Source organism: Natrix helvetica (genome assembly GCF_964273705.1).
Source record: "Natrix helvetica genome assembly, chromosome: 2".
NCBI classification, from domain to species: Eukaryota; Metazoa; Chordata; class Lepidosauria; order Squamata; family Natricidae; genus Natrix; species Natrix helvetica.
In genome coordinates this window covers 119,917,255-119,944,460 of record NC_138552.1, presented here as the reverse complement: position 1 = coordinate 119,944,460, position 27,206 = coordinate 119,917,255, and the positions used below count along the sequence as shown (strand labels likewise).

The 27,206-nt window shown below is 43.2% G+C and overlaps 2 protein-coding genes across 2 annotated transcripts in view; both read right to left on the bottom strand.

Annotated features, from left to right (window-relative positions):
- Positions 1-15,354, bottom strand: part of IRS2 (insulin receptor substrate 2) — a gene marked incomplete at its 5' end in the record, with an annotated part of 37,469 nt that extends 22,115 nt beyond the window's left edge. Inside the window, one exon of the mRNA XM_081943853.1 lies at positions 15,220-15,354. Within this exon, the coding sequence (XP_081799979.1) occupies positions 15,220-15,354 (135 nt within the window). The remainder of the gene's footprint in view (positions 1-15,219) is intronic.
- Positions 15,355-23,464: 8,110 nt separating this feature from the next.
- POFUT2 (protein O-fucosyltransferase 2) overlaps positions 23,465-27,206 on the bottom strand; it is a 34,756-nt gene continuing 31,014 nt past the window's right edge. The window contains exons 8-9 of the mRNA XM_081944017.1: positions 25,822-25,945; positions 23,465-25,070 (exon numbers count right to left, since the gene is read on the bottom strand). Coding sequence (XP_081800143.1) covers positions 24,917-25,070; positions 25,822-25,945 — 278 coding nt within the window. The 3' untranslated portion in view covers positions 23,465-24,916. The remainder of the gene's footprint in view (positions 25,071-25,821; positions 25,946-27,206) is intronic.

The following is a 27,206-nucleotide window of genomic DNA, read 5'->3' as shown; positions in this document are numbered from 1 at the left end:
CAGAACAATCAGCTCGAGTCTGCTAGATATCACTTTTTACTAAAACATGCAGATGCTGGAAGAATTTATGACACTAATGAAGTCATATGTCTTGTGAACTATGCTACACCTCAAATCATGGAGACAAACATTATTACAATGAATGGTGGAAGTATATTAAGTTAAAGCCAACTGTGATAGCAATAATCACTGAGTGAGTTAAAAAGTAACAGTAAGTAGGGCAACAAAATTGTCCTGCAATAAGCAGCATTACCTCAATGCTTTGACAGATTATGTGCCATTAGGTCAGTATTGACTCTTGGCAAGTATATAGGCAGATGTTGTCTAGGACAAAGTGTCCCCAATCCAGTCTTTCAGATGTTTCAGCGTTTTTTAATGCTTTATTTACGGTCACAGACCAAAACACAACCACTACAAAAGAGACACAGGAGAATTGATCATAGCATCATAGCAGCCAGTCACCAAAAGCCCAACTAAGGGCGGTTACAGCGCTCTCCTCTAATGGTTACAGCTCTCAAGAAAACCCTGGAAACCTGAGAGGTGATGTATGAGGAGACATCTCCAAGACAATATACAAACAAATCACAGCCATCAGGTCTAGAAGAGGCGATTTCAAGAAGAGGCAGTAACCTAGATCTGTCTGCACTATACATGGGGCAAAATAGAAGGACGTGCTCCGCTGTCTCAACCTCGGCTCTGTCACAAGGGCACAGCCGCTCGTTCATCGGGAGCCTCTTAAAATGACCATCCAAAAGTGCTGAGAGCAAGACATTAAAGCGAGCTAGGGAAAAAGCTCTTCTATACTTGTGAATGGTTAGGGTATAAAAATAGGAAGCCATCCTCAATCCATAATTATTAAGTTGGTTGAGAGTCAAGGGGGAGCAAGTTTTGTTGGCTCTGGCTCGTAGATATTGTAAATCAATGTCCACAAGCCATTGGGCATCCTTGAGGTCGTAGTTTCCCAAGGCATCCTCCGTAAAACCTAGCAGATGAAGTTTCTTCAGCAGGTCTTTCTCCCAGCGAGAAATATGGGAGTCCGCAAATGCCAGAGAGAGGTAGCTGCCAGGAATTGCCAGAAAAAGCACCCGAAACCACCATTTAAAGGTGTTAATCCAGGCCATACATTCCACCGATCGAATGCCCAGTTCCAGGTACATTGGGGCAAAACCAACATAAGGGGGAAGACCCAGAAGTTTTCTAAGAAAAGCAGCCTGAGTTATTTCAATGTAATCCTTGAAGCCCCGTATCCATATAGGAATACCATGAAGATTTTGGGCCAACGTTTTGGCTTTGTAAATACGTAGGGCAGAAGGAATGAACTATTTATACCCTGGGTATAAAAGAATCTTAAAATCTGCTGGTGACTACAGGAGGCCGAGTTCAGCACCTGGGTTCTATGTCTAGTCCAGGCACCGGTGTTCTGAAATTGAATACCTAAATACTTAAAGTGGAAAACCTGTTTAACAGCATTGCCTCTGATATCCCAGTTATACAATTTCCGGGCTCTACTTTTGATTTATCATAGTTAATAGCCAAATAGTTTTCAGCACAGTAAGACCCAAATGCAGAAAGTAATCTTTTCAGTCATGGCCTTGACAATGAAAGGAGAACCGCATCATCAGCGTAAAGAAGAAGTGGGATCTTTGTAGTTGTCAGCTTCGGGGCGTGGGACTCAATATGTCCGATATAACTGGCCAGGTCAGATAAAAATATATTAAACAGAAGAGGAGCCAGAACACATCCCCGCCTTACTCCATTCTTAATTGGGATAGGATTAGAAAGTTCTCCCTGCAGACCACATCTGACCTGGCTGGAGGTCTGATTGTACAAGGACCTAATTAAGAACAGCAAACATCTGTCAATAGAACTTTTAAGCAGTTTTGACCACAACAGACCCCTAGGGACTGAGTCAAATGCTGACTTTAGGTCGATGAAAGCAGTGAAGAGTTTGCCACCTGGTATAGTAGTATATTTGTTGATCAGGTGCGCTAGGACAAAAGCAGTGATCCAGTGTGGCACAGCCCGTTTTAAACCCAATTTATTCAGCACCAATAATATTGGATTCCTCAACCCAAGTGAGGAGTCTGTGATGGAGATATTTAGCATACAATTTCCCAATAATGGAGAGCAGGCTTATGGGGCGATAGTCAGCTGGATTGTTTCTATTTCCTCGTTTAAAAACTGGCACAATAATTGCTAAGCTCCAGGAGGAAGGTACCCTGCCAGAGGAATTAATATACGTAAAGAGTCTTGCCAAAAGAGGAATCTACCATTCAGGGTTGTATTTTAGCAGATCATGGAGAATAGCATCAGGGCCAGGAGCTTTGCCTGACTTGAGTTTGGAGATAAACTCGGTGATCTCAGCATGGGTCACAGGTTGCCAGTCAGGGGCTACAGGAGACAGCTGTGGGTCAGGCACAGTTGAACTTGCTGATGCCTGGTAAATTGCCAAGAAATGGTTTTCCCAATCTCTGTTAGAGATGCAGCAGAGAGGGAATTCCCGATGGCCCGGCAAAGAGCTGGCAGCAATTTGCCAAAATAACCAGGTGTCCTTCTGCTGGATAGAGAGAAGTAGATTCCACTTCTCTCTCTCTTTAGCTTTCTTTTTCTTAGCAGTTAATCCTTTGTACTCCCGCTTCAGGCGGTAGTAGTCCTCTGGTGAGCATTTGTCCCCTTGGTTGTGGTAGAGCAGATAAACCCATTTAATCTGGTTCCTAAGCATCAAGCAATCTTTGTCAAACCAAGTATTACTTTGTGATTGATATAGACCACTTGGCCCACAGATGGCTCCAAGCTCCCTTTGGACACTGTTAATTAGTGATTCAAAGGCCAAGACTATCTCCGAGCCACTACTTGCTAGTACCTGATTATACAAGTTGAGACACTCCGGAGATGATAAAAAGGAGTGAAACTTTCTTTCAGTATTGGGAGACCATTTGATCCTCCTTGTGTACAAGGCCACATAGGGATCTAATATCTGAGGGCCCCTAGGGAGATGTATATTTGAAAAAAGCTCAATGATTGTAACCAGGGGGTAGTAGTCGCTCTGTGTAAGGCAGTCCACATAAAAAGCATGGACTGCCTCTCTTAAGGGTCGAGATACCAGCACAAAATCAATAACACTACTCCCACATAAGGAACTAAAAGTAAATTTGCCAGCCAAATCATCTAGGATACTCCCATTAAGAATTGTTGTGTTGGGCTGCTAGAAGGGCTAACTGGATGCCAGCAAAATTTGTTAATTCATCCTTAGAATGTCTGGCTGAAGTCAGATGACCTATGGCCTGGAGGGTTTTTTGGGGGTAGAGAGCCTCTATCACTGGGGGGACTTGAGCTCCCAGACGGGCGTTAAAGTCGCCCCCTATTAAGATGTACAACACTGGGAATTTAGTTTCCATACAAGTAATATAGTTCTCCAGCGTGCCCCATTGAGCTTTGATATCGGCTTGCCTCCTCGTCAGGGGAAGATAAATATTGAACACTAACAGTTTGCTGCGTCTTTTCTTAATTAAAAGCGCCATAGCTAAAGAGCCACAGGGGGGTAGTTCCACTGTCTCCACTTTCAAAGAAGTAGACACCAAACAAGCTAGACCACCCTTAAGCCTCCCTGCCGTAGATTGTCTAATAGCGGCCAATGAAATGGCCGTAAACCCTGAAAAGGATATCTTATCACAAGCCCAGGTCTCCTGAAGCAGGATCACATCGAATGAATGGATATAGTTAGCAAATTCTGCAGTACCACATCTTCGCCCCCAGCTTGTAATGTTCCACGAAAGGCACTTGAGTGTGCAGCAGGGGGGGGGTGTAACCGGGTTTACTAGTCATTCTGTGTGGTTAATTTTTTCCAGAGCACCCTTCGGATCCCAAAAAATACATCCATTACTAGATGGCAGGGTTATCCTCTTGGGAGGCAAAAGCAGAGGACAAGAGAGGGGAGGCGAGCCTTGCTCATGGGGCTGTAAGACTCTAAGCGCACTCCAGTTCGTACTTGTGGCATTGACTGGTTGCTTAGCTGGAAGGTATTCGGCAGTATCATCAAGCGGGGTTTGAGTTAGCCCTGCATCTCCAGATTTATGAATTAAACATTTTGGAGAAAATGCCAATGGAGCTTCCGCTGGTAAATCAGTATAAAATCCCTGAGGTCCGAAGGTAACTTTGTCAGAGAGTGATAGACTCCAAAGCTTGAACTTAACTGCATCCAGACCCTTTATGATTTCGGCTCTTTCCGATTGAGGAAGCGTACTAAAGGAGCCAAAGAGCTGCATCTCCTCCTGGTTCCAAAAGCCGTCCTGACACAGATCAGTCCCATAGATAGGTGGAATCCCAGAGACATTGACCTGGGACCCATCTACCAAGAAACTTGAGTGCCCTGAACTAATGTTGCTTGTTTTGGGGCTACCTCTTCCCAGCTGATCAAATTGAGGGAAGCTTCCTTGTAAGATGTTACATGCTGCAGGGGGCTGATTTGGCCAGTTGTAGGAGGAGCAGTTAGCCTACTGTCTGAGAGAATGCCAGCTGAGGGTTTTGCAGAAGTAGGTATATAGCTAATACATGGTGCAATGTCCGGGATAGCATTTGAAGTTGGGTCATTAATATATGACACTGAGGATCTTTGGGGGGAAATACATCTCCTGCCACTCACAGGTTGTCGGTTACTCAAAAGTGGCTTAATCGATATATCTTTGAAGACTCTTCTTGGCAAGATGCCAAAGAATCTTAACCAGGATCCTCTTCTGAACAGTACTTTTGGAATGTTAGAATTGTCGAAACTAAGTAGTACTCTGGAGCAGTATTCAGGGGAGGGTAAAGGTTCAACCTTCTTCAAATCATCAGCTTTTAGCCCCAGTAACTTAAATGGATGACCCCTCACCAGCTGTATTGAACTCCAGTAAGGTAAATTGCCGCTAATGGGGTTAATGATGTGGGCCACTTGTTTTGGCTGTAAGACCAGGCAGCTAATCGCGTCATAGGATGCGGAATTCAGTCTGTTGGTAGAATTTCGTTGACCAAGATTTCGTTGGCCAGTGCTTTTATTAAAGCTTTTCCTGGGATTTGGTAGGGAACACCCTGTCGCCACCACCAACTGCTAAGCGATCATCCCAGAACACCCACTGGTAGTCCAGGAGACTAAGTAGTTTAAAGTACTTACTATTCTATCAAGCTGGAGCTGAATGCTCGCTGTAGTTTCTGCAACCAGAAAACATTGCTGAGCCAAAGGTTCTACAAGGGTAGGCTCATGCAAGAGGTGGTTAGGGGCCGCAGTTTCAGGTAAGTCTTCATTCTCAGCTCGGGGGGTGATGCCCTCAGAAGCTCCCCGACCAGAAGACTGGGCCAAAACAAAGTCCTCAATCTTATATTGCTTCAAGAGAGGTTGAAAACCCAAGTCAACGGGAGATCTGCTCCTTTTCCTTGTCTGCTGCCCAGTTTCTTCTCCAATCCTTTTCAGGGCCTCCATTGGGACAGGGCCACCAAAAAGCGGTGGAATTAAATTTGGAATTTCAAGTCCCATATCCCGGCATGGAGCTGACTCACTTAAAGTTGCTGAGTCATTTGTCTTCCAAGTATGCGGAGGGATTTGTGAACCTCCCAGCAGGTCTCCCAACTGACTCTCTTCAGGCTGTGCCTCCCCAAACAGTGCCGAAACCTCGCAGCTGTCCGGCTGGGGAAGGGGGGAGGATGCAGAACCCACAGTTGATGGAATAAACTGACAGTATCCATCGATTCTCTGCTGCCCCTGCAATCCAGTTCCACCTTCCTTACAGCTTAGTGAGCACTGTGCCATCTTTATTTTCTTTCCCCTGGGAGAGGCCATCCTGTGGTTCCAAGTAGGAGACCTGTCTTGGTCTGTTTTATCACTTTGCGGTAGAGAATTGACAGTGTCCATTATCTGAAAAAAGTCTTTTATCTTGGGTTGTCTGGGTGTTGTCGCAGCCATGGATAGCTAGTTTGTTACTTAGTAGAGAAAACTTTCCTCTCATTCACTAAAGGCTTTACTACCTGGAGTAAAAACAGGAGTAAAAGTTGAAGTAAAAGATGAACCTCTCAGGTAGTAAAATTAAAAAAATTTAAATTTAAAAGTTAAAAGTTAAAAATTGATTAAAAATAGAAGAATTTAAAAAAGTTTTTTAAAAACAATAAAAATAGAGAGCAAAAGGAGAACAAAGTTAAAAGTTAAGAGTTAAAATTGATTTAAAAGTAGAAAGAAAGTTTTTTTTTAAAAGAATAAAATAGAGAGTAAAAAGGAGAACAAAGTTAAAAGTTAAAAAGTTTAAAAAATTGTTTAAAAAGTAGAAGGTATTAAGAAAGGAGAAAAAAGAGAGTAAAAAGGAGAGCAAAGCTCAAAGCTGCTGCTCCCTTGCATCCTCACTGTCTCAATATCAAACACATCGAGCAAAATGAGAAATACCTGGTGGTATAGGTGATTGGGAGAGGGAGAAGAAGTGGCCTTCTGAAAGGATCATTCAGGTGTACGACCCAGCGATTTGGGCCAAATATGGTAGCTGGGGTTACCAGACCCCAGTTTATATGTTAAATAGAATTATTAGGTTGAAAGTAGTTTTAGAAATTACTAATGAAACTTCTTCAGCCCTTTTGCTGGCTATGCTTCAGTTGTATGTCCATCACCAGTAAAACTGAGTCCATCTACCTTGCTGCTGGTCATCTTTTTTTTTCTTCCATCTTTTCCAGCATTGTAGACTTTTGTCAGGAAAATGTTTTGGAAATTAGATGGATGCTCAGAGAATAAAATTGAAATTTAGGATGTGTGCAGTCTGAATGGAGACAGGAAGTGATACTTGCTGTTGGAATTTAAAAAAAAAATGTTTGGAATAAAACAAGTATCACATTTCACATTTGATAATTTAGTTTAATGTTAGCATTAGAAAATGACATCTGATGTAATAATAGCCAGGAAATAGACTTTATAACTTTTAAGATTCCAGTAACTTCTCCCATTTCTAAGAACACAATTAAAGGATTGTGCTGGATCTGACCAAAGGCTTAAGTAGTTTGCTATGATGATCAAGGTTCTGGACTAAAAAAATGGAAGATTGTGAGTTTAGTCCTTCCTTAGACATGAAAAATGATTAGATGATCCTGATCCACTCATTCACTCTCAATTCAACCCACCCACTGGATTGTTCTTCTGTAGGCAAGAGGATGCAGTAGTTCTTTGTTGTCCCAAGTTGTACAAATAAAGCAGAATACAAATCTAATAAATTTCCCTTCCTTCAGTAGCCAATTTGAAAAAACACTTTCCTAATTGTATCAGTAATTGATACTGAGAAATATAATATAGCAGTATTTGCCGAACATAGCAACTTGTTAATCCTGAACCAAAGTTTCCTGCATTTGTCTAGAATTCACATAATATATTTGTCAGCGTTCCAAATATCATGCAGAATTAAATCAGAGTCCACGTCAGAGCTATCTCTAAAGTTCCAATTTAATAATACAGACATGTTGGCACATCTGTGGGAATCCCAATTCTGGAAGTTACCTGGGATTCCCACCCAGTTGAAAGTTCATGATCTTGTTCCCCACACACCAATCCATCACATGGTCCAATCATCTTCTTCCACGCTGGAATCTCCACCCCACTGGTTCCAGTCAGGTGTCAAGGTGCGGAGACAAAGAATAACCTTGAGCTTCTGGAAATGCTATTCCCCCCCTTAATGAAAAGGCATACTAAAGATGAAGCTAGACAGGGAGAGTGTGGCAGGCCGAAGATTCTTAAAATAATCGCTGCAGGCCTGACAGGTGGCCTCTCTTCAAAAGGAAAAAAAAAATTAACCATTAACCACTTCTGCCTCCCCCAGAGGGACCCTTTGGCTTATCAGGGAACTTCTCATGCAATTGTTTCACTAATTTATCTGCTTTTAGATTCCAACTTTTCACCCACGTAGCTTCAGACAAAGGGTACCCCTTCCAATGCACTAAATACTGTAAGCGACCTCTATACAGTCTGGAATCTAAGATTTTTTTCACCTCATAATGTGTTTCCTCTTCTACCACTACAGGAGGAGGGGGAGCTTGGGTGGATGGTCTTATGCTAGACCCCATTACTGGTTTCAACAAGCTACAATGGAATACCGGGTAAATTTTCCCTAGAATTCTGGGTAGGCTGAGTCGAACTGTAACTGGGTTAATTATCTTTTCTATTGGGAAAGGACCTAGAAATTTTGGACCTAATTTCTTACTAGGCATTCTTAATCTTATGTATTTGGTAGATACAAAAACCTTGTCCCCCACATGAAAGGGGGGTTGGAGTGAGCGATGTTTATCAGCTTGCATCTTGTTGGCGCCTGCCGCATCTGCTAGAGCCTTCTTCGTATTTTCCCATCCCTTCTTTAGTGTGTCCATCCATTCATTCAGAGACATGAAGGAGGGAGGTTCTCTAGGCAGCTTGGGCATGGGAATGAATTCCATGCCACTGGTAATCTGGAAAGGAGTTAATCTGGTACTGCTGTGGACTGCATTGTTGTACGCCACTTTGGCAAAGGGTAGCAAGTCTGACCAGTTGTCTTGCTGAAAGATTATGTAAAAACATCGGATGTATTGTTCCACCATTGCATTGGCCCTCTCCGCTGCCCCATTCGTGCTGGGATGAAATGCTGAGCTGAGTCCCTGTGTGGACCCAATTGATCTCAGGAACTCTCTTTAGAACTTGGCGGTGAACTGAACTCCTCAATCTGAAATGATCCTTTTTGGCACCCTGTGCAGGCGATAAATGTGTTTCACAATCATTTTCGCTAATTTCTTTGCGGATGGCAGCCCTAAGCAAGTGATGAAATGCGCTTGCTTGGAAAACAAATCAATAACTGTCCAGATTACTCTATTACCGCTGCTGTCTGGGAGCTTGAAGATGAAGTCCATTGCGATCTCTTCCCATGGTCGGCTAGGGCTGGCCACTCGTTGTAGTAATCCAGGGGGCTTCCCCGGCTGGGTCTTCATTGTGGCACAAGTAGCACAGCTTTTTACATAATCTTCCACCTCCAATTCCATCTTTGGCCACCAGAATTGACGCCTGATGAGGTGGAGTGTTTTTAGGAATCCAAAGTGGCCTCCTAGTTTCGCGCCATGACTCCGCTGTAGAACTTGTAGCCTCATCCCCGCAGGGACATACAGTTTGGACCCCTTCCAGGCTAAGCCATCGTTCATTGTTAGGATGTCCTTATTGTTGTTGAACCACGGGTCTGTCGGGAGTGCCGCTTTCAGCTTGGTCGTCAGCTTATCTTGGCTTCGAGTGTTGATTTGAGTTGCCTTTGGTGAGAGGAAGATATGATGGGGTGGATAACTTCTTCCTTCTTACTGTCATACTACAGTTTTTTTGACAGAGCATCTGCTAACAAGTTCTTTCCTGCGGTGATGTGTTTAATTTCGAATTTGAACCTTGGAAGTATTGTGGCCAGCGAACTTGTTTGGGGGATAACCTCCAATGGGTTTGGAGAGCTTAAAGGTTTTTATGATCAGTCCAAACCTCGAACAGTATATTCCCCCCTTCCAGGAGATATCTCCAGGTGAGCATGCTCCACATGATCGTGAATGCTTCTTTTTCCCAAATGGCCCACCTCCTTTCAGTAGCGGTGAGTTTCTTGGAGATGTAAGCGCATGGCAAGAGGTGACCTTCTTTACTCTTTTGCATTAGTACCGTGGCTATCGCTACATCACTGGCATCTGTTTGGTCGCTCTGGGTTTGGGGGTTGCAATATGGGCTCTTGGGCAAATAGCCGTTTTAAATTTTCAAAGGCTTTTTGACAGTCCATTGTCCACTTTAGTGGTTGGTTTGCTTTTGGATTTGTTGGAGAAGGGCCCGTCTTTAATAACTCAGTCAATGGTAGGGCAATTTCAGTGAAAGTCGGAATGAACTGCCTATAAAAATTTGCAAATCCAAGGAAGCTTTGTAGTTTCCAATCTAACACCGCTTTCACTTTTCCTGGATCCATTCCTACCCCTTCGTTGGAGATACGATAACCTAGGTAATCTAGTGAGGTCTTGTGGAACTCACACTTCGACAATTTTGCATATAGTTTGGCAGCTAGAAGTTTTTTCAGGACTTGCTGTACCAGTTTCATGTGTTCTTCCAGGGTCTCAGAGAAGATCAAGATGTCATCTAAATAGACGAGTACTCCGCGGTATAGGTGATCGTGTAGCACTTCATTTATGTACTGCATGAATACTGCAGGTGATCCTTGTAGTCCAAAAGGCATGACTTTATATTGTAAGCTGCCCAGGGGAGTGTTAAAAGCGGTCTTCCACTCATCCCCTTTTCGGATTCGTATGCGGTAATATGCATCTCTCAAGTCCAGCTTGGTGAAGATCTTGTGTTTAGCCAAGTGGTTCAACATATCCTTCATGAGGGGGAGGGGATAGATGTTCTTTTCGCATACTGCATTCAGGGCTCGCAGATCCACACAGAGATGAACTCTACCATCTTTCTTTTCTCTGAAGAGCACTGGAGCCGCTACTTTCGACTTCGCTGGTTCAATAAAACCCTGTTTCAAATTTGTATCGATGTACTTCCTCAATTCAATCATCTCCTTGGGAGTCATAGAGTACATTTTTGGCTTTGGTAAGGTAGCCCCAGGTTTGAAGTCTATTGCGCAATCTGTGGGGCGTGGGTGGAAGGTAGTTTCCGTCTTCATCACTGAAAATCTCCACCAAGTCCCGGTAGATCTTTGGGACTTGTTAGATCCCTGGAGGTTTGGTGTCTGTTGCAGGTGCTGCAGGTTCCGGATGGTTTGGGCTGTTGGATTCAATCGTTCCTGGGTGGCCTTTAGGCTCCACCGGTGGTAACGCCCCAAAGCCAATAATCAATTTTCTAATGCCATCCTCCCATTTTATAGTAGGTGCCCACTTGTCCAGCCATGCAAGTCCCAAGATAATTGACTCCTGCATTCTAGGGGCCATGATGAATCTGAGGAACTCATAGTGCGGCCTATTATTAACTTTATGTTAGGGTTCTAAATACCATGCAGAAATAAATCATTGTCCAAGGCAAAACATCCTTAAAGGTCCAATTTATTCTACAGGCATGTTAGCACCTCTATGGAAAATTCCAACTCTGAATTACATCCTGTGGGTTCACCCAGTTGAAAGTTCATGATCTATCGCCACACCCACAAATCCATCACATGTTCCAATCATCATCTTCCACGCTGGCATGTACACTCATCTTCTTCCGGCCAGTGTCGAGGTGTGGAGACAAAAGATGACCTTGGCTTCTATAAAAGAATGACAACATACATTCCACAATCCTACTCCTTTCTATTCCCACCTTCCCAACTACTACACTAATGAAACAGCATAGAAAATTATAAGAAAGTGTGGCAGGCCAAAGATCCTAAAAAGAATATAACTACAGGCCTGACAGGCGGCCTCTCCTCAAAAGAAAAACGTTTCCTGCAAAGAGAATAACATAAAAGTTAACATAACAAAATTAACCACCTCTTCTCCACCCAGGGGAACCCTTTGACTTCCCAGGAAACTTCCCATTGAATTGCTTTACTAACTTCTCCACTTTTAGGTTCCCACTGTTCACCCAATTAGCTTCAGACCAAGGGTAACCCTTCCAATGCACTAAGTACTGTAAGTGACCCCTATTCAGCCTGAAATCTACAATTTTTTCCACCTCAGATTGCGTTTCCCCTTCTATCACTACAGGAGGAGGAACGCAATCTGAGGTGGAAAAAATTGTAGATTTTAGAAATTAGTAAAGCAATTCCATGAGAAGTTTCCCAATAGGCCCCTGGGTGGAGAAGAGGTGGTTAATTTTGTTATGTTAACTTTTATGTTATTCTCTTTGCAGGAAACGTTTTTCTTTTGAGGAGAGGCCGCCTGTCAGGCCTGTAGTTATATTCTTTTTAGGATCTTTGGCCTGCCACACTTTCTTATAATTTTCTATGCTGTTTCATTAGTGTAGTAGTTGGGAGGGGGGAATAGAAAGGAGTAGGATTGTTGTCCTACCAAGGGGGAGGCCTCGGAAGAGGAAAAGGGCAGACAATCTCCGGAGGAGGATCCCCAACTTAAGGTGACAAAGAGTCCAACTAAGAGGGAGGCCTCGGAGGGGGAAAAGCCTAAACGACCTCTGGAAGAGGATCCCCAACTTAAGGTGACGAAGTGTCCTACCAAGGGGGAGGCCTCGGAAGAGGAAAAGGGCAAACAATCTCCGGAGGAGGATCCCCAACTGAAGGTGACAAAGAGTCCAACTAAGGGGGAGGCCTCGGAGGGGGAAATGCCCAACCGACCTCTGGAAGAGGACCCCCAACTTCAGGTGACGAAGAGTCCTACCAAGGGGGATGAACCTCTGAGCTCAGTTCTTGTGTGGACCCAATGGATCTCAGGACCTCTCTCCAGAACTTGGCTATGAACTGGACTCCGCGGTCTGAAATGATCCTCTTGGGTACTCCGTGCAGGCGATAAATGTGTTTCACAAACATTTTCGCTAATTCGTTTGCGATCCTGAGCAAGCAATGAAGTGTGCCTGCTTAGAAAACAAATCAATAACAGTCCAAATTACTTTATGCCCACTGCTGTCTGGGAGTTCCACGATGAAGTCCATTGCGACCTCTTCCCATGGCCGTTTAGGGCTCTCTGCTGCAGGTGCTGTAGGTTCTGGGCTCTTGGATTCAATCATCCACGGCTGGCCTTTTTCCTCCTCCGAGGCCTCCCCCTTGGTAGGACTCTTCGTCACCTGAAGTTGGGGGTCCTCTTCCAGAGGTCGGTTGGGCATTTCCCCCTCCGAGGCCTCCCCCTTAGTTGGACTCTTTGTCACCTTCAGTTGGGGATCCTCCTCCGGAGATTGTTTGCCCTTTTCCTCTTCCGAGGCCTCCCCCTTGGTAGGACACTTCGTCACCTTAAGTTGGGGATCCTCTTCCAGAGGTCGTTTAGGCTTTTCCCCCTCCGAGGCCTCCCCCTTAGTTGGACTCTTTGTCACCTTAAGTTGGGGATCCTCCTCCGGAGATTGTCTGCCCTTTTCCTCTTCCGAGGCCTCCCCCTTGATAGGACACTTCCTCACCTTAAGTTGGGGATCCTCTTCCAGAGGTTGTTGGCCCAGATGACTCTTCTGTGGTGGCATCTGGGACCCTCTCTACCGCCATGGTGGTTGGTGTGCACGTTTGTGGCATTGGGGCTGGAGCCAAGCACTCTGACGCTCCGTGGCCAAGTTGACAACAATGGTGGCATTTAATTGGCCCCCACGAGGAATGGAACCTAGTTACATCTCTAAACTTAGGTACCATTTCATCACACTGCCTTGCTCTCCAACTTGCAGCTTCCCCCTAGGTAAACCCTTTTTCCATGGTGGAGATTGCTTCTCTATAGGAATGTCGGGTAAGAACCTTTTGGGGCATTGCAGATGCACCTTGTCCCGCTTCCCATCTTGCAGGCCTGGCTTTGGTAATCCCTTCTTCCATGTTGGTGATTGCTACTCTGTAGGAAGGTGGGGTAAGAACCACTTGGGGCCTTGCAGGCGCACATTTTCCCGCCATCCACACTGCAGGCCTCTGTTTGGTAATCCCTTCTTCCATGGAGATTTCTTCTCTGTAGGAAGGTCTGGTAAGAACCTTTTTGAGCCTTGCAGGGGAGACTGGAACCGGTGGGGAGGTCAATCCCTCGGTTGGCCACTGCCCAGCTTTCTGCCATGGTGCCATCTGCTGAAGGAGGGCAGGTGCCCACTGGCATTCCTCCCATCCATGACCTGGGGTTAAGACGCTTCCCGGGGTTGCCTGCTTCACAGGTTGCAGCTCAACCAATGATGGCTGGCTAGGGGGGTTTATGTGCCAAGGACCCTCCTGCTGGCTTGGAGGAGTTACGGGCCAAGTAGGTGTCCTCTGCTGGCTTGGAGGAGTTATGGGCCAAGTAGGTGCCCTCTGCTGGCTTGGAGCATTTCCCCATGCTGATGGCAAAGGAGGTGGCCAGTAGCATCTCTTCCATCCAAATCCTGGGAAGAAAGCCCAATCTGGTTTTGCTTCATTTACTGGTTGCAGCCCCATTTGTGGTGGCTTGCAAGTGAAAGATGCTGGCAAAATCCCTTCTTCCTGCCTCCTTTGAAATTCCCATTTTGAAAGGGAATCTTTCTCCCAGTTAGTTGCAGGGTAATAAGCCATTTCATTTATTGCCATCTGGAAGGAGCCCAAACCTCCGTTCTAGGTTTTTTTTTTCTCCAAGCCTTGCTTCCAAGCTGGGGGGAAGGAGGGGGAGCATGCACTCACTGTTAGTTGTCCCTAATGGTAAGCCCGTCAGAGATGACTGTGTGGGGATGGCTTGAATCTCCATTCCTTTCATCTTCTAACCGGGTGTAGAAAAAGCCTTTTCCAGCCCTCTCCGTCCTCTTGCCAGATGCTATAATTCTTGAATCAGCATTCCATTTGCCTTTGAAGCTTCGGCACTCAGCTTCTTATCACCAAAAGCTTTCTCATTATTTCTTCGCTGATATTTTACGCTGTTCCGGTCAGCGTTGGGAATGCAGCGACCCCCATCACCAGCTCTTCCATCACCAGCCCTCCTCCCTTGAGAGGGGGAGGGTGCTAGTGAATTATTTTAAAGGGGAGAGTAGGAATAATGTTAGGGTTCTAAATACCACGCAGAAATAAATCATTGTCCAAGGCAAAACATCCTTAAAGGTCCAATTTATTCTACAGGCATGTTAGCACCTCTATGGAAAATTCCAACTCTGAATTACATCCTGTGGGTTCATCCAGTTGAAAGTTCATGATCTATCCCCACACCCACAAATCCATCACATGTTCCAATCATCATCTTCCACGCTGGCATGTACACCCATCTTCTTCCGGCCAGGTGTCGAGGTGTGGAGACAAAAGATGACCTTGGCTTCTATAAAAGAATGTCAACATACATGCCACAATCCTACTCCTTTCTATTCCCCCCTCCCAACTACTACACTAATGAAACAGCATAGAAAATTATAAGAAAGTGTGGCAGGCCAAAGATCCTAAAAAGAATATAACTACAGGCCTGACACTTTACTAACTTGGTGATCTTTGTGGCTGGAGCTCCCCCAATTAGGGTTCCATCCACTTGCTCAAACCGAATAGGATGGGTTAGGGGTCTTGTGCGTATACCTAGCTGCTCCACTATTGACATGCTGATTAAGCATCAGGTGCAGCCGGTGTCTATGATCGCCCCAACTTCCCCTTCCACTCCCGTTTCTGGCACTTGGAGTTTGGATTTTATCGTAAAGGGGCGGATAGGTGCACTCACCATTGGGTCATCTTCTGCATTTTCTTCATCCACCTCCGAGGTGGCAGGGGCTTCTTCAATGGCAAGGCTCTCCGCCTCCGTTGGCTGTTGTCCCAAACGACTCTTTTCTTGTGGTTTTCTGGGTTTTTTCTTCATCGCGCTGGCAGGTGGTTGGCGCGGTTATGGATCAGGGGCTGGAGCCAAGCATTCTGATGCTCTGTGGCCAAGCTGACGGCATCTGTAGCACTTTATGAGGCCCCCCGAGGGACGAGGGGGGAGGTGGAGGCTTTTCAGCTGGCTGCCTCTGCATTCGGTGGGCCAAAGGTTTCCTGGCAGGGGTTCGGGTAGCAGGATTTCGATAGGGGTTAATCTCGTGGTCCAGTATGATTGCAGTGGCGTACCAATCTTGGAGACTGTAGGTTTCAGAAATCCATCACACAGTTTGTGTCCAAAATATCTGTCTGCCTCTCGCAGAGTTTATTTGGCTTTTATAAAGTTTTTACAAGCAAAGTTTTTACACTTCCGGTTCTGGCGGCTACAGCGACGGGCAAGCTTTTGCCCGCTCCCGCTCTCCCGGTGGGCTTCTCCCGCTTCTGGGGGGGCACAGGATGTCCCAGAGAGGCGTCCTGCCGAGGGAGCGGCTCGCGGAGGGCCCTGGCATCGGCGGCGGCTGGTAGGGGCTTCTCCGCTTCGCTCTAGGCACCGGGGAGCAGTATCGGAGGGCGCGTGGGCGTCTCGCTCCATGCCGATCGGACAACATACTTTTGAAGGAAGCAGCGGCGATATGGTGAGAGGCTTCCTTTCTTCACTCCCTTTCTTTTTGAATTGATGGACTTTCCAGCGTTTTTAAAAGTTAAATTTTCGGATTCTTGCTGGAGGTGCGGCTAGAGGGAGGGGGATTTCCCCCCCCCTTGGACAAGCGGCTTGAGAAGATTTTGCTTTCGCCCCCAGGGGAAGGAGGAGGGGGGAGAGCCAACTAATGATGCCTCACCCCTGTAAAAGTGACTTTCATTGGATTTAGTTCCAGAACCTATGGGTGAACTGAGAATTTTCTAAACTTTTAAAACCTTGTTATGCCTCTGAGCCCAAAGCTGGCAGGGCAAGATGGCACACTTCCGTTGTCTTCATGAACTGTGAAACCTGACTCCACCTTTAAAATTCAGGCTTCCGGTCTTTGTCTCCGTGTCACCCAGAAGAATCTCTTGTGGATTGCTATTTTCTGAACCCTCTGGAGAGAAATTTTTTTCTCTATTGCTAGACTGACTAAAGAATCTCCCAGCTGCTTGGATCTTCTGCCTCCTGAACTCATCTGCCTGCTCTACCTCTTCAGCTGTCCAGTCTCTACACTGACTGATTTCTCTGCTTTATAAACTATGTCTCCAAAAAGACCACCACCTGGAAAACCTGGCTTTGCTACCTCTGCACCGACATCTGCAACATCCAGTCCTGCTACACTGTCAAAGATTACAGAACTGATGCAACCTAAGAGTACAGAGATGAATTTGCAACAAATGCTTCAGCAACTCATACAGGGCCAGGAAGAAATTAAGAAACAATTAAAGGAAATGAAGGAAGAAATTAAAGAGAATCAAGTTCAAATTTATAAGAACTCACAGAGACTGGACCTTGTGGAGGGTGGGGTGGCGGAGGCGGGGGGGGGGGTAGAAGCTTTGCAGAAGGGTAACAAAGAACTTGATATCCAACAAATGAAAACAGAATTTGAGAGAATGTCCTTTTATCTTAGATTTCAAAATGTTATAGAAGCAGATGGGGAAAACATAAGGGACATCATGACTAATATCTTAGCTGAATATATACATAAAGATAAACAACAGATGGAATGGGAGATAGACCTGGCCTATAGAGTGAACTCAGCATATGCCAGAACACATAATGTACCCAGGGAGGTCCATATCAAATTTCTTAGGAAAAGCACAAGAGACATAATTCTGGGTGTACAAAGGGGGCAAGCATTGACATATCACAACAGGGAGATAACCATCTTGAAGCAGATCCCCAAAAAAATTAGGGAGAAAAGGAAAAATTATTCGCAATTGGCGAATAAATTATACCAGAAAGGGGTGTGGTTTAGATGGTTGATGCCTGAAGGGATGTTGATATTCTGGGAGGAGACAAGAATCAGAATCAATACACCCATAGAGGCTCAGGCCTTTATGGAAAAAAATAAAGCGAACCTAGAAAAAACAGAAGACTCTTCAACGGTCACACAGGACACGGGAGGGGCCGGAGCTCTGCCAGCAGGGGGAGAAGGGGCAACACTAAGAAAGCTCAGATCACAAAAATGAATAAGAAAATCACATTGTTATAAACAGACCGAAAGTAATAATGAAATTATTTCTAGACTATACATTATAATATATAAGCTGATTGAAAAAATTTTATAGAACTAATATGCTGATTTTATACGATTTTGTATTAATGTTTTATACATAGATGTATCTTATGAGTTTGGAGGGAGGGGGCGTCTGCCATACTTGCAACTGCCAAAATTTGTATACCATTCCACCTACCCTTTTCCTTATAAATGTTTTTAAAAAACCAATAAAATTTTCTGGAAAAAAAAAAAATCATTAAACACGCAAGCCGAAGATCTTTAGGCAAATGATATGAAATACAGACCACATAGTCAGTTAAAGCACACTGAAGAGATAAGTTATTCTGAAAATAAAATTGAAAATCAAATTTTGGAATAGGAAAAATAATATTAATTAAGTCAGTCTAATTTCTATGACAAACCCAAGGTTATTAAATCAGCAACTGCCTAAGAAAATGGCAAAACATTTTGAAACGGAATCTTCTGTCTTAAAAAACATCAAAAGAGTTAACTGACAATCTCTATGAGGGATGCTCCACAAATTAAATGCTCAAAAGATCATTAATCTCCTCAACTGCGGCAAATGCAGCTGAGGAAATCACGATAACATCTCCAGGTTGTTTTCCTTTGGTCAGTAATTCAAACAATAAATGTGTCAGCAAAGAAAAATATGGCCTTACCCAATTAAGAGTACCCAATAACTGTTGTAAGTTAACTAGTGACATAACGTTAGGCAATTTCAAACAAGGAAATGCCGGGGCAGAATAGGAATGCAACATCTTATGACCCAAATACAGATAAGGAGCATGTAGTTGTACTTTTTTCTGGGGAAATTTGCAACCCATAAACAGTCAAATCATTTTGTATTTCTGAAAGCCAATTAGGTGGTATCTTTGGGACTCCAATTAAAATATCATCCATATAATGATTTACCAAAGCCAACGGATGACGCTTACGAAAAGGATTCAATTCTGCAACATAAATCTGATACTTTGGGTATTTTGCTTTTAGCTTCAACCCTTGAGGTTTGCTGCCTTGCGAGAAAGCGGCTGCCAATAAATTAGCCTGATGAGAGGCTGTTCCTATATCTTGACATGCTTTAATCATTTCTGCCAACTCAGGATTGTTCCCAAGGCCAATGATTGCCTTTCGGCATTCAAAAGTGGCGTTTTCCTTTGCTAATTTCACCAAAAACTTCATCTGAGCCTCAGAATTATCTATTTGTTGTTTTAAACCATCCTGCAATCTGTTCACAGACTCTTCCTGAAGAGGGGGAGGTGTGGGGAGGGAAGCAGACACACAGAAAACGGACTTTTCCTGACCGGCAGTAAAGTCAAACTTTTCTTGCAAAGCAGGGCAAAGAATGATAGAAGGAAAACAATCTTTTAAACCAATTACTTCATGATCTTGTGGAATCAATCTAGATGGACAGACAGAAAACGTATCTTCTTTCTTCCCCTCCTCTTTTGCTAATTGCTCCTCTGACTGTGGAGAAGCAGGTGAATTAACCTCTCCGTCAGGAGCTGAAAGTCCAACTAAAGATGATTTGGGGGGAAGAATTTTTACTTGCTCACAATTAGGTGGAGGCTCTGTGGTCAATTGTTATTTTGCCAAAACCTTAGAGCCAAATTTTTCCACTGCATGACGGCACTGAAACCATAGTTGTAATGTCTTTACTGGAGCTCTGGGTTCAAGATGTAAAGTTTGCCCTATTTTTTCCCAGTCACATAAACGAAGTGTTCCCCTTTCAGGGTACCAAAAACAATGTTTCCCTATCTCACCAACTAGCTTCCTTATTTCTGCCTCAGGTGTGGTAACACCTGACTCCTGTAACAAGAATTTAAGTTCTTGAACATGTTTTTGCTGCTGGTGAGACAGATTGCAACCCATATTTACCTCTGAGGGGTCCCGTAGGACGAAGCGCGCTTTGGGGTCTGTTCCAGACGGGAGGTAATTATGTTGGCTGTTGCTCCCCCGAAGGGTGTCTTTGATCCTGAAGGGTGCGAGAGGTCCCGGGTTTCGGCACCGGATGTAGGTTTCAGAAATCCATCACGCAGTTTGTGTCCAAAATATCTGTCTGCCTCTCGCAGAGTTTATTTGGCTTTTATAAAGTTTTTACAAGCAAAGCACAGAGCAACAACACATTACTTTCGGTTTTACTCCCCCAAATCTTCCCTAGTGAATTCAGAAAGATACTCAGGCCAAGGATAACTCATGCCTTTGCTCTGGTGAATTAATGAGCTAAAGATAACAGACTGTGCATCACCTTTCCCTTATTCCAGCATCTGGTTCTGCTAATTAGGTGAGTTTGTAGGCTTCCAAGATAAACAGCCACTGAGACCATGGTAGTTTCTATGCATGTCTTTACGTAAGCCTTACCTCTCATTCCCACAGGAGACGTTCTGGGACCCCTCTTATGCCACAAGCTTCCTTCAGTTTGGGATCTAAGGCCTTTTTGAATGTGTAGACCAAGAGTCTTTCTGGCTAGTATCGTAGTCTTCCTGCTATTCTCCGGAACTCCCAAACTAATTCCTTCACAGGACGACCAGCCTGTCACAATGCCTGGATCTGGTCTTCAGCATCCGTGTTGGGCCACATCACTAAATCGGGCGTGCATCAGTTGGATGAACCCAGTTACATTATCTAGCTCAGGAGCCGCTTCCTCATGGAGCTCCGCTATTCAATGTGCAGCCTCCCCTTCATTCATTCCCTCGGTTATTTTTTGGATCAACTCTCGATCAGATGGGTATTGTGGACCTACTTGATCAACGTACACCCATACTCGATTCAGGAAATAAGCCAGTTTATCTGGGGTCCCGTCGAATGCTGCTCGAAACTGTGGGGGTGTGGGAGGAGGGGATGGTGGTGGTTGAACAGGGGCAGCCTGTTGGCCGCCCCCTGGGGTGGTAAGCCCCTTTGTTAGGCCACACCCATTGGTTGGGCCAAAGCCTGTTGAGGCATTGCTGGGGGGGGCTGGACCCAGTGGCGGTCCCAGTCCCTGGTTATGCCCAGGGGCAGTTATCTGGAATGGTGCCATCTGCTGGGAGGGGGCAGGCATCCATTGGTATTGAGCCCATCCATGACCCAGGAAGAAAGCCCACCCTAGGGTTGCTTGATTCATGGGCTCGGAGCCACCCGTTTGCAGCTGGGGGGAGGTGAATGTGTTCCAGGCCCCTTTCTGCTGGCTGGATTGAATTCCCCAATTTGGTGGGGGGCCTGGCTCCACTCCAGGAGGGAGGGGTGCTGATGTGACTGATGTTGGCTTTATCCCAGCAGCAAGGGGTTGGTTTGATTCGCTCATCGCTGTGTGGAAGGAGCCAAGATCTCCATTCCACTGCATAGCAGATTTTCTGCTAAGAAAGGAGAATGTGAGCTGTGCCAGATTCCACTTAGGTGGTCCTGAAGGGGCCAGGGGTTTGATTCCATTCACGTTTAGCTGTCCGAATTGGTGTGGGAGGCCCATCAGAGAATGACCGCGTGAGGGTGGCTGGGATCTCCATTCATCAGACCTTCTGGCTATCATCCAGTCGTCTGTCGGAGTTTCCCTGGCGGCCCTCTCTCCTTCTAGCAGGCATTCTTTAGAAGCCATAAATCCTGAGGCTTCATCTCGCAGGTCTAATTCCGTCTGCGAGGGAAGTCTGGGGGTTGGTTCCTTTCTCCGGGCTCCCAGCCAAAACTCCTTTTCTTTAGCTTCTGCAGCCTCAACTATCTCTTTAGAAGGCACATAGATAGTATCGACAAATACAGGCGATCCGTTATCTTTGGCCTTCTCTGCTGCATTCTTTTCTTCCTCCATCTTCACTGAAATTTCATACTGCCCAGGGTTGGGTCAGAAGTGGAATTCAGTACCCCTAACAGCTTCCCAGCTTGGGATAGCCGAAAAAATAATTTTAAAGCAGAATTGGGATGTCAGTGTTCCAAATATCATGCAGAATTAAATCAGAGTCCACGCCAGAGCTACCTCTAAAGTTCCAATTTAATAATACAGACATGTTGGCACATCTGTGAGAATCCCAATTCTGGAAGTTACTTGGGATTCCCACCCAGTTGAAAGTTCATGATCTTGTCCTCCACCCACCAATCCATCACATGGTCCAATCTTCTTCCACGCTGGCATCTCCACCCCGCTGGTTCCGGTCAGGTGTTGAGGTGCGGAGACAAAGAATAACCTTGAGCTTCTAGAAAGGAAATTTTTTGTTTTGAAAACAACACATTCTACCCCTTGCTATTCCCCCCCTTAATGAAAAGACATACTAAAGATGAAGCTAGACAGAGAGTGTGTGGCAGGTCAAAGATTCTTAAAGGAACCGCTGCAGGCCTGACAATATTAAGCTAGGATGTAATATGGATTAATAATGTATTGTTTGGCATATGAAGGGATTCAGCCATTGTCTTAGCATTTTGTGTGAAATAAGTTGTAGTTGTCAGACTGCAGGAACTGACAATGACATTCCCACCAATGGAGTTGCTTATGAAGTTTCCTTTATTGTTCTTCACTATAGACAGAATCTTGCCAGACTAAAGCAACTATTTGTGTAACTAATACTTTGGGAATAGCAGGGTGTGGCTGTTTTATTCCTCTTCCTGCCAACCAAACTTTCCAAGTCTGCTACCTCTTTGCCCTCTGGAAAACAGCCTCTCCCTCCTGGGAATCCAGACTTCTTATCATCAAATCAGTAAACATAAGATCTGCTTGGATATAAATTAATATAATTAGCTCTTAATATGCTGTGTTGACACATCAGATATACAATCTAATCAACCCTTAATATGCAGTACTGTAAATCTATCCTGTTTCTGATAGTGAAATACTCTCTGTAGTTTATGTATTACCATACCCCTTCAAAGACTCTCAATTTAAATCAAGAGGAAATAGTATGAGGGGAGAAATAACTGGTCAGGAAAAAATAAAAGGAGAAACATGGTCAATAAGTTTAGAAGATAACCAGCCTTTCCTAAGCAAAGGTTTATTCATTTTTCAGGAGGGATATCTGGAACACTTAATATAACCTTCCCCTATTCAGAGACACTTACCAACTGCAAGACATGAGTGTGAAGGATATGGAATATCAGTGTTTTCTTATTTCAATTTCTCACTATTCAGATTAAATGATTTCTGGGAGTTTTGGTTTGGAGCTAGTAGCAGAGCACTGAGCAAACCAGGTATTATCAGGCACTTAGCAAAGGCAAGGACAAAACCTATGTAGATTGTAGAAATAGTTATCTGCTCAGCAAACTGCTGGGAGGTGCTAATTTTTTATTACTGAGAAAGAGTGCTACTGAAAACATAAGACACCCAACATGCTAGCATCAGATATATCACCATGTAACAATGTGGAAAACCTGGGAAATGTGCCATGTGCTGTAAATCAGCAGATGAAGACTATCTAGCAAAATGTCTTGCATAGAGTCCCAGAGGAGAAACTACAAATACTTGTTTCTTGTAGAACATCTCATTTTGAGGAGCAGATACAGTGAATATTGCATGCATTGGAATTGTGGAAAGCAAGTGTGCTGACTTCAGTCTCATGGCATTAATTGTTCTCTTAACTATGATTGGGAAGCTGCAATTACAAACACTATTTAAAAGCAACTTCTACAGCTGAATTTCATGGAAGAGGGCAAAAAGATAGCAAAAATGCTTTTATATAATACCATTTTCCAACTCTCTTTTACCTTGTATTTCTACATTTTTTTACATATTGGCTATTCATAAAATACCCTTATTAAAGAACTGAAGCTTTGTTTAAATCGTAAGCTGGTCCCACTTCCAAATGTTGCTATTAACTATAAACATTTAATATTGATGCCAGAAAATTAAAATAGCTGTATGTATGGAGAGGCAAATAGAACCTATAAACTAAGATATTAGTTGTGTGAAACTATGATTTTATAGAGACTGTATCTGTAATATTCAGAAAGACAGCAAACTTATGAAGAAACTTTTTATTGTAGACCATGTTACATTGGTAGGAAGTACAAATAGAAACAAGTGAACACACCAGCTTATCATTAAATGTTCTATGTAATGCATATGACTCTTAATCTTTCCCTTTCTGCCCTATTTCTAATTGTGCTAATTTGAAAGCAAAGACCATATTGATTGTTTAAAATTGTCTCTGACTAGCTGATTAAAACAATTCGACATTATAGAGCCAAAGAAGGCTGGGGGGAAAAGGGGTGGGGAGTATTGGTTCCATGAATTTCAGAGTTGCTCCCACTCATTGCAGGGCTGAATACAGCTCCTATGGTTTTTCTGTAATTTTGAATTTTTATGAACATACAGTGTGGTATTTCAAGAATAGAACTGAAAGAAAAAAAATAGAGCAAATGCAGATTTTCATAACTAGGAAACCTCTATTTTATTATTGGCAAATGTTCATTTATGCAAATTTTAAGTTTGGAAAAGAGAAGAAAAAGTAGTTTACAGATAGACCCAGCATTATTAAGAAATTGTTTGCGTATTGCTTTTAAAGAAGATTCCAAGACATGTTAAATACTGACAACTACCTGATAAAGATAATTATCTGCTACTGTAGTTAGTAGCAAGTTAACAAAAGGGAAACAGTGAGCAAAGGATAAGTAAAGTCATGAAAAGTATGAGGGAGTGAGAAAGATTGCTATTTTACTCCAACAGTAGAGAATATGTGTCACTTAGGATTGAACTGTTGGGTTCTTGATATTCTCTGAGCTTATTTCCCTGCAGATATTTCCTACACTGATATTACCTTACCCGATAGTAAAATGTCTGCAGAAATAAAATATTTTAGAAAGATAAAACTGTTCTTAGCCTACAATACAGATTATAAATTCCCCAAATCCAGATAAGGAATGTCCATAAACTTATTTTGCTTTCATTCTAGTGCTCCAGTTGACCGATTATGCCTTGCCAATTTATTTTTTCTGTTTGTGCTAAATTACAAAGAATGCCAAGATTACTAGAAAATGGATGCAGGTAAAATGGATGCAAGAGTTAAAACTAGAAATGTATGAATCCTTGAAATATTTTTTGCTTTGATCAAAGCCATGACTGACTTTGGCTGTTTTGCAAAGTGTTTAAGGATCTGCAGTCCCAAGGTTCAGCCCAGCCAAGCTGCCATGCCGTTTGAGGGCTTTTAAGAGTCACTTCTGCTGGATCTTCTGGTGAAGCAAAGTAACGGATTCAAGTGAACTGGTCCAACTTGAAGGTTTGATTAGAGGCAAATTGAACATCTTGGGTGTTTCTGAATTACAACCATAATACTGACCATTGTAAACAACAGCACCATTCACATTTATCACCAAAACAGTGAAAAAAAGGAAACATTTAAAACTAATTTCTTTCCACAAAAATATTTAATTTCTTTGGTAAAGTGGCAGCTGTAGTTCCACTGACTGAATATATTAATATTCAATTTTCCAGTGAGTTGGCTGTTCACAGGTTTTCTCATCATCTCCACAAAATCTGTTGTAAGTTGTTTTGGGATCAAATCCCAGAATTTCTCTTTCTTCATGAATGCGGAAAGAAAATGTTGAGACTGAGGTTCCTATAAAATATCTGTGAAGAGAAAATATCAGTGGAAAAAGAAACATATTCCTAAAAAATTGCTATCAGTTTTCTATAATCCATTATTAGTTTATTTGTAAAATTTATTGGCCACCCATTTTATCTCAGGGTAACCCCATTAATGCTATGCGAATAATAAAATAATTCAGTTTTGCCAAATATATAGTACATGTTTTAGATTTATCCACACATCTATCAATACAAAATAATAAAGTGACCATGTTAAAAAAAATAAAGCAAATAGACCAATCACAATGAATCAAAGCACTACAACCAAGAGTATCAATTCCTACTTCAAATGCTCTCTGAAAAGTCTCATTTTGAATAGCCTGGGGAAAGCTGATAATGTAGAAAAAAGCAAATATAAGTACAGTGGTTAGTATGTATCACCTAGCACCCAGATCACCACATTCTGGACTGTGTCTGGGAGTCTTGAAATGTATATCTGTAGTCTTATATACAAAACACTATAAAACTCCAGGAATAAGGTAAGGGAGTCTCTTGTGGATTTTACCCAGCTAATTGTTGCCAACTCTAGGGAGGGGGGTGTAATGCATTGAGCCAGCGCTCTCCAAAAACTTTTCTATGGTAATGTTGCCAGCATGATATCATGGAGTGCTGTTACCTTCCCACTGAAGTGGTACCTGTTTATCTACTCATACTTGCATGGGTTTTTAACTGCAAGGATGGCAGGAGCTGGGGCAAGTGTGTGAGAGCGAGAGGGATGAGGGGAGGAAGATACCTGGCATGTGCACATATCCATTGGTCAATAATTGCTATTCCTCCATCTTTGTAGAGCTCCATTTCCTCCCAAGTAGGTTCAAATCTCACCATCTCTGGAAGAAGTGCTTTTAATTCTTCAACCTCTGGAAAAATACACTCAATCAACATTCTTCAAGTGGCAAATTTAATCTTATCTCTACTTACATTAAAACTGAACCTGGAAGTGGCACCTGGATGTGACCTGATTCCACTAGATATTATAAAGAGAAATGTGGACTGATGGCTTTTATATTAGCAACCGACTTTGCAGTTATTGATCAGATTGGGCAAATCCCCATAGATTGGAATGTTGCAATTACTGTACTTATCTATAAGAAAAGCAATAGAAAAGGTCCTTCAAATTATAAGGCAATGTTTGCTCAGAACCATCAGTAAGTTTTATGCCTCATACTTGCAATGGAAGATTCACAACAGTTGGAGCAGGATAAGCTTTTGGTCGAAAAGTACTCTGATTTCAAAAAGAACTGATTGGCGACTGACCAATGTATAGTCTTGCAACACTTGGTGGAAAAGTATTTCGCTCTGTCTGTAACCTCTTTTTATGCAGCTTTTATTGATTTAAAATTTGCTTTTCACTCCACTGCATGTTATATTCAGTAGGAGAAATGGAATGCTTCCTCTACAGATAAAAAGTTTTTATATCAAATTCATTTATTGTAGGAAAACACATCTAAGTGAGTCAGACACAGGGGTAGGACCCTACCGGTTTAACAACAGGTTCGCTGAGCGCCATGTTTATATGTAACATGGGGCCATGTTACATATGAAATCATCTTCATCCCATTACATCAGCCTGTCTCACCTGATCAAGCAGGGAAGGTATGTTATGGACCCCATCAACCATGATCAAGGAAGAGGCAAGGCGGGCCCTCACTGGGTCTGCTGCCTTACTTGGGGCTCACAGAGAAACGCAGCCATGAGCCTGGTTAGCTCTCTAAAGCACTCTCCACATTTTTAAAGTAACTTTTAACATTGAAGTTGAATCATCCCTGCCAGTTTTTAAATTTGATATACTGTCTTTATATTTTGTTATTTTATTTGTACATCGCCCAGAATCCCTCTGTGAGGGAGATGGGCAGTTTTAAAATTTGGTAATATAAATGAACAAGTAAGTACATTTTTCTTATTGGCTTTCTACTAATGTGTTTTATATAACCTACCTGTTTTATACACTGTTTAGAATATTTTACCCAGGTAAATTTTGTTGTAGTATTAGTTTTAGCTGTTTCTTCTCTTTCTACTTAGTTTGTCTGTAATATATTTTTATAGTGTTGATTTTTCAAATTATTGATTTACAACCTCTCATTTAGTAAGACAGCACTAAACGAGGGTGCCTTATGACTG